At 36.1% G+C, this 12,169-nt stretch overlaps 1 protein-coding gene across 1 annotated transcript in view; it reads left to right on the top strand.

Moving 5' to 3' along the window:
• The window catches only part of DGKK (diacylglycerol kinase kappa), a gene marked incomplete at its 3' end in the record, with an annotated part of 131,634 nt that overhangs the window by 55,455 nt on the left and 64,010 nt on the right, over positions 1-12,169 (top strand). The window contains exons 3-6 of the mRNA XM_037037765.1: positions 689-699; positions 2,329-2,439; positions 4,178-4,258; positions 6,213-6,317. Of these exons, the coding sequence (XP_036893660.1) occupies positions 689-699; positions 2,329-2,439; positions 4,178-4,258; positions 6,213-6,317 (308 nt within the window). The remainder of the gene's footprint in view (positions 1-688; positions 700-2,328; positions 2,440-4,177; positions 4,259-6,212; positions 6,318-12,169) is intronic.

The following is a 12,169-nucleotide window of genomic DNA, read 5'->3' as shown; positions in this document are numbered from 1 at the left end:
TCTATTGAAAGACAGAGTTCATAGTAGGAGCTCAGAAAATGAATTAAGCACTCTATCCAATGATTATTGCATCACAAACTCTTTTCTTCACCTGACAAATGCTGGGTTCATGGAATGAGAACTGAAGATTTTGATGATTTGCCATGTCCTCATATTAGTAGATTAATTAATTTTTTCTGTGTCCTTGAATAAATAACAGATGTCACTAATTATCAGGGAATGTATAAGAGAAGAAAAGAGAACATTTCTTAAATACTCAGAAGGGGAATTAAAGAATGACCATTAGTAAGGGTTGATGGAAGGAAGTAGCTGGAAAGAAGAGCCTGATTTATACTTTTTTCTGTATTTCAAATCACCAGTGCCTGGGAATTTTCTGAAGGAACTAGAACTCCCAGGTTTCTAGGAATCTTTTGGAGAAACAAATACCCTTCTTCATGTTCTCAGTACCACCTCAGTCCATCTTCCTACCCCTGAAAGGAACAGGAAGAGAAGAGAGCTGGGTATGGCAGCAAGGATAAGAAAAAGCCATTGATGTTGAGGGAGACTTTAAACTGAAAATGGAAGTAAGGTAAAAATAGCCAGCCAAAAATTGTAAAATGAGCTATTACATTAGACACTATATATTTCAGAATAAGAACAGTAGAAGAAGCATTTAGTAATTAACAGAGTAGAATAACTTGGGGAAAAGGCAGAATTAATGTATGTGGTTTCAATGCTTCAAAGGTGGAGCAGTAAAAATTTTGAGAGGGATATTCATGAATGCCTAGGTTTCATGATGACAATATAGAATAATAAATGACACAAAGGTGAGAAAGTTACTATACAGAAAACCAAATGCTATCATTGAGATTGTATACCATAGGCCACCAGACTTATTGTCAGCAATTCAAATGTATTCAATGTATTCAAAAATTAAATGTAATTTTTTACTCTCCCTGACATCTTCCTCCTTCCCACAAGATTTCATTGTTCTCTGTCTTGACTCTTGGGCATCATTCTTATGTAAGCATCTCAAGGATGGTACAGTATCTTGAAACTCACTTAAGTTGTCAAGAAGGCTCAGGTAAACATGGATTGCTCATGAACTGACTTTTCAATTGACATACAAAGGTTCTGTCCATTAGTACACTCTTATTGGTTAGAGAGCTATAATAAATGCATATATATTTGGGAGAATAGGAGTAGCAAAGAATTGTTTAGATCAGGGTCCCAAACTCAAATGCCTGGTGGAGTCAGGTGTCCCATCTGAATAGAGCAGCTGCTATTCCATTCCAGCAGATTGTTGACATGTGAGAATATAGGTTCACTGTTATCCGAGGTTATGATTATTTTAAAGAAACAGGAAATTTGAATTTTAATGTGAAATATTTTGTTTTAAATAATATCAACTAATTAAAAACTATAAAAAACAGTAGTAGGTGGGCCAAACAGAACATTTCCACAACCACTCAATGGTGAATTTTAATGTAGATGATAGATGAAATTAGTGATACAGCCTTGATTTGGTGACATTGCCTATTCAGCATGAATTTTGTTCCAGTTTGGTGGGCATGAGTGCTGTTCCCAAATAGAAGTCTTGCATGTTGGTTTGTATATATAAATATAAGTGAGAACTTGCTCCATGGTAAAAATGATAAGTAGACTCTATGCTGGGTTAGAGTCAGTCCATTCAACAGCTAACTGAGAAGTCAGTGGTCAGAATATAAGATGTCTAAAGAACATAATCAGAAGGCAGTTCGTTTTTGTGACATTTTGCTTTCTCACTAGATGGTGAATCCTTGAAGGCTGTGGTAAAGAACTTAGATTTGGTTCTAAAAATGTTTGGAAGCTATTGGAAGTTTGTGAGCAGGGAAGGAATGTGATCCAACTTAATATTCTAAAAAGAACACTCTAAAAGAGCTGATAAGAAGGCCCTGCACAGAACTACAACCTGGAGACATCCAGAAAATCTGCCTTTACTTAATGTAGTCTCTTCCCTACCATTTGTTCCTTCTTAAGCATGTTGTTCTCATAGTCATGTGTTAATTTCCCTCCTCCTTATTCCCTATGATCAATGGAGATGTTCTTCACAGTTCATATGCCATTTATCCTAAGAAACGTATACGCTATATGTCATCCCATATGTGTTATCCAAAAGTAACCAACAGATTTTTCAATTGAATGAACTTCTTTGAGTTCTTTCCTCAAAGAAATGGCTCTCAGGCCATTTCTCAGATATATGACAAGAGACGGAGCCTTCCAACTATCTGATCTTCTCAACTGAGAGGACAAGTGATATGGCCTTGCAAATTGATGTAATAAATAACTCAACTCTATGTTATCTTTCAGAGAATACTGAAGGAAGGACCTCTGCTGAAGAGCTGTAACTCCTTCAAGAGATGGAAGCTTAGATATTTTCTGGTTCAAGGACAAAGGCTCTGCTTTGCTCACCATCCAGCGGTAAAAGAATATATAGGATTATATATATATATAAACCTTGTCAATTGGGTTAATATGTGGATGCCAGAAAAATGTTTCATGAGGAGATGGGCTAATAGGTAAAGACATTTGGCAAACAAAGAGGCAGAAATTGAAACCTTCCAGTCTTGCTTTAAGTTGGCCTTTACAGCCAAATGAGGGACACTCTTCTCTCCCTTCCTTTCTCAGTTTCCCTTCCTTTTCATAGGTTCCTCAATTAGCTTCTAAACCCAGAACCAGCTATATAATTTGGGGGGCCCAGTACAAAATATAAATGTAGGCCTCTTATTTAAAGAACAAGGACAAATGCCAGTAAAGATACTAAAAGATAAAGCAATTATTTTTCAGAGCATCTTCTATTTGTTATTAAATGTCCTTCTAAGAAAATAAATAAATAATATTTTAAATTACTAGCAATTTTTCCATCCATCTGTATGTTGTACAGTGCCAGTTTTAAAAGGAAATTGAAAAGAATTTAACTCATGAAAAATCACCAACATTATATCATTTGCACCCAGTAGCTCATACACACACACACACACACACACACACACACACACATTGTTCTCATCAGTACAAAAAACTGTGCAAAACTAGCTCAACTGTTTTTATTTCACGTCTTGGTACTTACACATTCTACCAATACTCTGACTAAAAGGAAAAGGAATTATGAATTTCACTATCTTTCCCTTTTCTTCAATGTTATCATTTTCACTATAAATGATTGGCAAATACAGGGAAGTAACATAAATAAGAAAGAATACAATAGGGTTCCTTGGTTGTTCATGTTTCTTAGAACACCATTGCTGTGTTTGAAGCAAGTTCTAGTTCCAACAGGAAATGTGGCCTCTCAGGGCTGTCAGCTCCCCTATTTACTCATCGATGTAATGTGCTTACCTTATACTTGACTAGGGCCTCACTGAACTCCCACACATCATGGGTCTACTGTAATTCTATGCTTATGGGTATCACGAATGCAAATGGAGTGACAATATATGGAGTAATGCATATTGTGCATATCTCCTCTGCTAATGCTCATGACCCATCGTCCTACTAGACTCCACTTATAAAACACAAATTCAATGACAAACTTATTAAGAATTTCAAAACTGCAATAGCAGAGCATTAAACCAAGTGTGTGACTTGTCTGAACATGAAGACCTATTTAATTGCACAGTTACATACCATTGAAGTCAGTCCTGTTTGTATCCATAGTGCTGATTTCCTGCTGCTGGCTGAATGTTACCTACTAGGTGTATAACAAGTATATGTATATAAGTCAGTGTATAACAAGACAAAGGCATAAAACTGGATGGGACTAGCAACCTAGTCAAAGGCTGTCAGCTGATAAAATTAGACCCAATAACACCTCCCTGCTCCAATAGGCCTCTAGCTAGACTACATCACATTATCTTCTCCAACACCAACCCTTAGTTTTGAATAATTCTGAATCACCCATGCTTTTCTTTAAATCCACATCAAAGGTTTGGGAACTGTTGTGTTTTGGTTTAGTTTGGTTTGTTTTTGTTTGCCACATGTTATATCAACAAAAATCATGATGCTAAATAAATCCTAAGCCAAAGCAATGATTACATCACAACTGCCAAAAATGCCTATTATTGTGCATGTGCCTGTATGTGTGTGTGTGTTTACTTTTTAGTATCTCTTTGCCTCATTAACCAGATGGTTCTTTCCCCCTCTCCATCTTATATCTTTCCAGTTTGCACATTTTGAAACAATTGATCTGTCTCAGGTTGCCTTGGCTGAAACCAGCTGTAGAAACCTTTGTCACAGTTTTTGTGTAAGTAAGGTTGAGAATGATTTAATGGGCAGGGCTGGGAGCTAGCTGGGAAGAGGGGTTTACACACTTGTTGACTCTTTGGAGTTTAGGTTTACCAAATTTCCTTTGATTCAAAATGTCTATGGAAATCTGCTTAAAGTAGTATTGCAAATGAGTGCTAAAGATTGTTCGTGTAAACACTTTTACCAACCCACCATAGGGAGGAAATACTAATGGCCTTGTTACCTATTACCAGCCTGTTATAAAACTGAGTTTATTTCAGGGTGGGGGAAGTGACTATCACAAAACTCTGTCCTCCTGTTGAAGGTGATTAAGAAAAATATCACAGGGAATCTTTCAAGAGACAGCTAATATATTGTAGAAAATGTCAGGATAATCAAGCTACATGATATTCTCTCCTTTGATGAAGCAGATAAGAGCCTAAATCCAAAGTGAAAGCCACCCTATGCTCAGATCACTAATGAGAGTACCACAAAGAAAGCAGAAGATACTCTAGGAAAGTATTCAAGGGCTTGGCACTGCTGAAATTTCGTAAGGCTTTTGTCATTCAAATGAATCCAGACTAAAAAACTCACTGAAAAATGCAAGTCCATTGGCTGAGGAATTCTCCTACTCACTTCTTCCCAGAATTGTCTTCTCACAAGCCTCAGTGGTGGCTTATGGAGACTGGGGTTCCTTTTCAGGCAGGTGAACTTAGCAGACTAAAGAGTCATAGGCCCAATGTTCTGCTGCTGTCAGAGGTCCACATTCTATTCTAATTTGAAAGGAGACAAGCTAGATATAAGAGGAGACCCTACTCTCATTTCTCTCCTTATATCACACTGACCCAGAGTAAAGCTGAGGGTTCTGTTGACCCACTCCCCCAAAACTTAACTTTTGGCTGATGATCATACAGGCTAATGTTTTTGGTCTTCACTCTACAGAGAAATCTCAAGGACTAGGTTGCCCCTTAGCCTAATTAAAACAGAGACACTGCTCATCAGCCCCTACAAGAACGGGTTGGGACCAAAAGAGTGGTTGTTGCCACAATTCCCACTAGTTCTTTTTCCCATCTATCACAGAATCATGCCATGCTACATACAAAAGGAAAAACAAATCGCTTTTTGGTATATTGAGCTCTAGTTCCAAGATTTTGGAGGTCGATGGTAAATGCAGGTAGGGCCATTGAAACAAGGATTGATGCTATTGCTATCCATGCTTCCTACTTCCCTCTAGGAAAAGACCAAGTCCTACCCCTCTGCTAGACCCTCAGCATGGCTTTTTCATTCCCGCCTGGGTTGTTGCAACAAACAGGATTAAGAGAAACAATGCTAAAATTTTCATCAGGTTGTCCTTGACCATAAGAAAGAAATAAAATAGAGTTTTAGATTTCTCACTATATTGTCTCCTCCTAAACAGAAAGAGGCATGCCTTGATGAACCATATACCCTTTCACTATTTCCAAGTAGACAGAGCAGTATTAAGTGAGCAGGATTTTCAAGCAACCTCACTTGAGTAATATAGGAATGCCTGACTTAATGTTTAAAGTTTGTGCTCCAGGGCCAAATAATCTAGATTTCAATTCTAGCTTAGCTTTTTACCTGCTAAGTGACCCTGGGCAAGTTATTTAATTTCTTTTGCCATGGTTTTCCTGCCTTTGAAGTGGGGAAAATTCTAATATAATGGGGTTGCAGTGAAGATTAATGTAAATAAATAATATACATAAAGTACAAGAGAACAGTACCTGGAACTTAGTAAATGCTATTAAAATGTTATCTATTACTATTATTATTATTATTTGGGGGGGTTGGTATCTAGGGAGCTACAAATAGCTCTGGGAACGTCTGCCTTGTATTTAAAAAGTTGCTTCAGTTATGCTTAGTAGAACTGTCTAAGTCCTTGGAGAATTCATAGACTCTATTTGGGGGCAAATTTGTAGAGTGAGAACCAGCTAATAGTATGACTTTTTGTTTAGGTGATCACGCCACAACGAAAACTTATCCTGGCTGCACCCACCCGGAAAGACATGGAAGAATGGATTAACGTTATCAAAACTGTTCAACAGGGAGAAATTTGTAAGGTAAATGAAATAATAGAGAATCCACACACCTCTCAAGCATAAACACAAAATTAGTTAAGCCACCTTTCAAATAGGGAAATAATAAGATGGAAGCAGAGGTCATCTGGTCAGGAATTTTACATGAATATCATTAGGAAACCTATTTAAAACTATTTATAATTAGGAGTAATTCTCTTATACTCAGATGTTGGTAAGTATGTGGCTTAGATATTTCTGTACACTTCCATTTGATATGTAGATGTCACAGTATGGCCAGTGGATGAGGCACTCCAGATATGTGCGAGCAGCTAATTTAGATGTTCTTATATTAGCAAAGCTGAAATCAAAGTCTTTACTTGGGTCTACTGAATGACTATAGTAACAGCTAAGAAAACCAATACTCACAAAGGACAGGGAACCAGACCAAAATGAAATGACTACTCAGTAGCAAAGCCAGGATTTGGACCCAGGCTGTGTGACTCCAAGGCCTATATCCTTAACCCCCATGCAATTTTGCCTCTCTGTTTATTGTCTACCACAAAAGAAATGTAGAGAGAAGAGCAAGAAGCCATCTTCCTCAAAGTTTAGTGGTATTCTTTTTGTCCTAGCAATACCAAGCCCTTGCCCACTGCTCCCTGCCACAAGTGATGCCACCATTCAAAGTCTGGGCTATGACTTCTGCAGACCTACCACAGTTAGAAGTCATGTAACTTTTAACAGGGGAGGGATTTTTGTCATTTATTTGCTCAGAGCAATGCTTGCCATACAGCAGATGCTCAATAAATATTTTTTTAATGAATAAATGAATCTGAGGGAAATCTTGGAGCCAAGTTTAGAAAGGGAGTGATACATGGTTCATGGTTCATCCTAAAGCAGAGTTCTTATCTGAACATCTTGGAGATAAAGGGAAAATGATTCCACCCTTAAAAAGTTATGCCTTGAATGACTAGCAAAGGATAAAGTATTGTTATAGGCATTTGGGACAAGGCAGTGTAGACTGTGACTTGGTAATAATGGGTTTTAGAAGTAAAATTAGTGCAATGAAGAAAAAATATATGTCCTTACTCTTATAGGACTTCTTAAGCTTTTGACCACTTAATTTCATAACTATACATTCTGCTAATCATGGCTATGAGTACATCACAAGCTAGCTGAACTTGGGCCTAGGCACCTCTCCACATATCATTAAGGCCTTTTCCAGGTCCACATAGTATATGCTTAATAGAGATACTTTGCTTAGAATCTGATGATGGTCTCTGTATGACTTAGCACTTAGCACTTCACTCCTTTATTTTCTTCCTTTCCTGTTGAAAAGCACATCCTTTCCATCCTGCCCACCTGCAATTATGGCATGACATTAGAGGTAGCCACAGAAAGTTGTAATTCTCGTGTTCTTTCCCATCTTCTTTTCTCTCAGCTTATCTCTATCCAAACTGGAGCACTTCTCATGAATCATACATTTTCAATTTGGCAAAAAAAGGTCGCATAGGATATTTTGAATTTTAATTATTAGTCCAGGAATGCAAAAACTTCTAGAGAAAGCCATAAGACCACTGATATGTAATTTCTGAATCAATTGATTTAAACACCTTGGTGTTGACTGCCCTGCACAAACTTAAAAGGAAAAAAATAATCTGTTTACTGTCTTGGAGCAGTTTAGTTTTGGGTGGTAATCACAACCTCTGTAGAGCTGCTCTAGGGACCTAAATCTATTAAGAAACACCTTTAGCTGTAAGTAAAATGTCTCACCATAAGCATCTTAGCAATTTATCTTGTTTGAGGCTTAAAGACTCAAATATGCTTTCTTTCATATACATCTCATCTCCAATGCTCTATTCTACTCTCTGTCACTACCAATGCCTGACTGGAATGAAGAAAAATTAATAATTAACTTAGTGGTCTATTAAAGTCACTACAAAGTAATTTGATAACCTATTGGAAACTAGTCAGTACACATTGAGGACTGAGTTCTTACTAGGTGCCCAGTTCTGTTCTCTAAAGAGTTGAAAAATAGGTGTAGCTGCTTCTGACTTCAGTGATCTTTTTTAGGTAGTTGAGACAAAATATACACAAAGAAATAGTTAAGTGACAGTACTCAAGATAAACAACAGTTTTCAGAGATGTTAAAAGGCAGTGCATGATTGATTGCCAGATGAATAAAACAGACATTAAAGCAGTATGGGAGTTCAAGGGAAAAAGACATAAATATGGGCTGGAATCCTCTAAGTTAATAAAGGAGAAATTTGAGACTTAAGTTGAAAGATGAATAGGATTTTATTGGTGGCAGGGGATTAGGGACAGGCAGAAGTCATGAGCAGGGAAATTGGGATAAGCAAAAGCTGAGCAATAGAAAAACAGAAACTTTTTGGAATACAGTGAAAGCAGGATTCTATTTGACCAGAACAGTTTGGGAAAGTGTGTTTAAGAAGTGTGTCTGAAGAGATAAGTTTAGCTTGATTGTGAAGGATTATGAATGTCAGGATAAAGAGTGAGGGAGAAATACAACATGATCAAAGTTCAGTTTAAGGATGGATTAGAAAGGGAAGATAGTTTATCAAAGGGATACTTTAGAAATACAAACTGGATTAGACAAGGGATAAACTGGAGACGAAAAGATCATAGAGGAGGCTATAGATTAATGCTAGCAAGACAAAGTTAAGCCCCAGAATGAGAATAGAAAGAAAAGACAAATAGTAGATACCATGTTGGTGGTGGGGGAGAATCTAAGTATGAGAAAGAGGCAAAGGGGAGAGAGAAGTCACAGGCAAATGAAAGGTTTGAGTCTGGGAGACTTAAAGAAAGAATAAAAAGGAAAGACATGGAAATAAGTAGCTGCATGGAAAACTAGGTTAAAAGGTTAGCTCTTTCTAATAATGAATTGTCATGCAACCATTAACTATGGGAATAAGAATGGACCTCAAAAGTTATCTAGACTACAAATTCTAGACTCTAAAGCGTCTTTAGATCAACTCATGTAGCCTTTATTTGAATACTTTTAAAGATGGGGAACTAAGATTCTTGAAAAGTATACATTCAATGTTCCTAAAGCTCTAATTTTGGGGAAATTTTTTTCTTAGTCTTTGGCCTAGTATAATAACTTTCTAACATCCAGCATGACCTCAGCATGAGAATGGCATCAGCTGCCTCTTGAGGTAGAAAACTCCACATCATTGGAAGAATTTAAAGCAAGCTATTTAAACAACTTATGAAAATGTACAGAGAATTTATTTTTCATAGTGACATTAGCGCGATGGCAGACTAGGAGGTCTCAATGCTTATGCTCTTGTCCACAAAAACAACTGTGTACCAACTAGAATAGTTCTGAGATAGTTCCAGAGTGCAATAAGGAAGCTACAGAAACTCCATGAACCACAGAGACAAAATAGCCACATAGAAAACCACAGTGAACAGTTTACTCACATAGCCCCATCACCCAGTCTAGCAGAACTTGGGGCCAAGAGGAATCCCCTTGGCCTGATCTCCTCCCACAAAACAAAAAGAGAGCAAGAGGATTCCAGCAGCCCTAGAGTAAGTGAATGGATGGAAAACAAGATGCAGAAATATGCTGTCTACAATACACTCACTTTAAAATTAAAGACACCATAGGCTGAATGTGAAGGGATGGAAAACATATTTCACACAAATGGTAACTAAAAGAAAGCATAGATAGGTATATTTGTATTAGCATAGACTTTAAAACTGGCTCTAGAGACAAAAGAGGGCATTATATAATAATAAAAGAGTCAATTCAACAGAAAAATATAATAATTATAAATATATATGAATCCAATATCCAAGTACATACCTAAATATGTAAAATAATGACAGACCTGAAGACAGAAATTAACAGCAATGCAATAATAGTAGGAGACTTTACTGTCCCACTTACAATAATGAATAGAAATTGCAGACAGAAAAATCAGTAAAGAAACTTTTGACTTGAGTAACACTATTGGCCAAATAGACCTAACTAACATATATAGAAATTACACTCAGCAACATGAGAAAAGACACATTCTTCTCAAGGGCACATGGAGCATGCTCCAGGATAGATAATATGTTGGGTCACAAAATAAGCCTTAACAGATTTTAAAAACATGGACATCATCTTAAGTATCTCTTCTGACCATAATGGAATAAAATAGAAATCAGTAACAGCAAGAAAATGGAAAAATTCACAAATACATAGAAACTAAACAATTCTGTCTAGGACAACCATTGGGTCAAAGAGGAAATACAAAGTCAAATTTTAAATTATCATGAGAAAAGCAAAAATGAAACATAGCATAATGAAAACTAGGGATGCAGCAAAAGCACTTATAAGAGGGAAGTTTATAAAAATAAACAATACCATTAAAATAGAAAGACCTAAAATAAACAACCTAACTTTACACCTCAAGTATATAGAAAAACAATAAATTCAGCCCAAAGTTAGCAGAAAGAAGAAAATACTTAAGATTAGACCAGAACTAAATCAAATAAAGAAAAAATATAAAAAGTTAAAAAATGAACAGGTGATTTTTGAAAATATAAACAAAATTGAGAAACCATTAGATACACTAATGAAGAACAAAAGAGAAAATTCAAACAAATAAAATCAGAAAAGAAAGAGGAAACATTACAACAGATGCCTCAGAAATAAAAAGGATCTTAATGGACTATTATCAACAAACTAGATTATCTAGAAGAAATGGATAAGTTCTTAGAAACATACAAACTACTAAAACTGAATCAGGACAAAATATAAAGCCTGAACAGACCAATAGCAAATAAAAAGATTGGATCAGTAATGAAGGACCTCCTAACAAAGAAAAGCCCAGAACCTAACAACTTCATGGGCGAAGTCTACCAAATTCATTCAAAGAACCAGTTCATTCAAAGAATTAATACCAATCTTTCTTAAACTTATAAAAAATGATGAGAAAACAGTTTCAAATTAATTTTATGAAGCCAGCACCACCATGATACCAAAACCTGGCAAAGACACTACAAGAAAAGAAAACTAGAAGACAGTAGCCCTGGTGAATATAAATGTAAAAATCCTTAATAAAATCCTAGCAAACTAAATTCAATAGCATGCAGCATGACCAAGAAATATTTATCCTAGGGATGCAACAGTGGTTCAACATAGATAAATCAATGTGACACAACACATAAACAAATTGAAAAAACCCACATGATCATCTGAATAGATGCAGAAAAAGCATTTGACAAAGTTCAGCACCCATTCATCATTTAAACCTCAACAAAATAGGAATAAAAGAATCTTACCTCAACACAATAAAGGCTAATATAAAAAGCTCATGGCTAATATTAAACTCAATGAAGGGAAACCTGAAAACTTGCCCTCTAAGATTGGTACAAGGCAAGAATGTCACTCTAACCACTTCTTTCCAACCAAGTACTAGAATTCCTAGCCAGAGCAAACAGGCAAGAAAAAGAAATAAAGACACCCAAATTAGAAAGGAAGACGTAATTCTATTTGCAGATGATATGATCATATACATAGAAAGAGCTGAAGACTCAACAAAATCATTTTTAGAACCAACAAACTAATTTGATAAGGTTGTAGGATACAAAATTCAACATAAAAATAATCAATTGGGTTTCTGTACACAAATTATTCAAAAGGAAAAGAAAACAGCTCATTCACAATAGCAGCAAAAAGTATGAAATACTTAGAAATAAATTTAAACAAAGAGATAAAAGACTTTTACACTGCAATTTACAAAACATTGATGCAGGAAGTTAAAGAAGACATATATAAATGAATAGACATCTCATGTTAATGAATTGTGAGAATCAATATTGTTAAAGTGTCCATACTCCCCAAAGTGATCTATACATTCTTTGTAATCCCAATCAAAATCTCA

This window comes from Sturnira hondurensis, unplaced genomic scaffold (assembly GCF_014824575.4).
Source record: "Sturnira hondurensis isolate 20B ecotype Veracruz unplaced genomic scaffold, ASM1482457v3 Scaffold0023420, whole genome shotgun sequence".
Taxonomy (NCBI): domain Eukaryota; kingdom Metazoa; phylum Chordata; class Mammalia; order Chiroptera; family Phyllostomidae; genus Sturnira; species Sturnira hondurensis.
The sequence above is the reverse complement of the archived record's forward strand: the minus strand, read 5'-3'. Positions and strand labels throughout refer to the sequence as shown.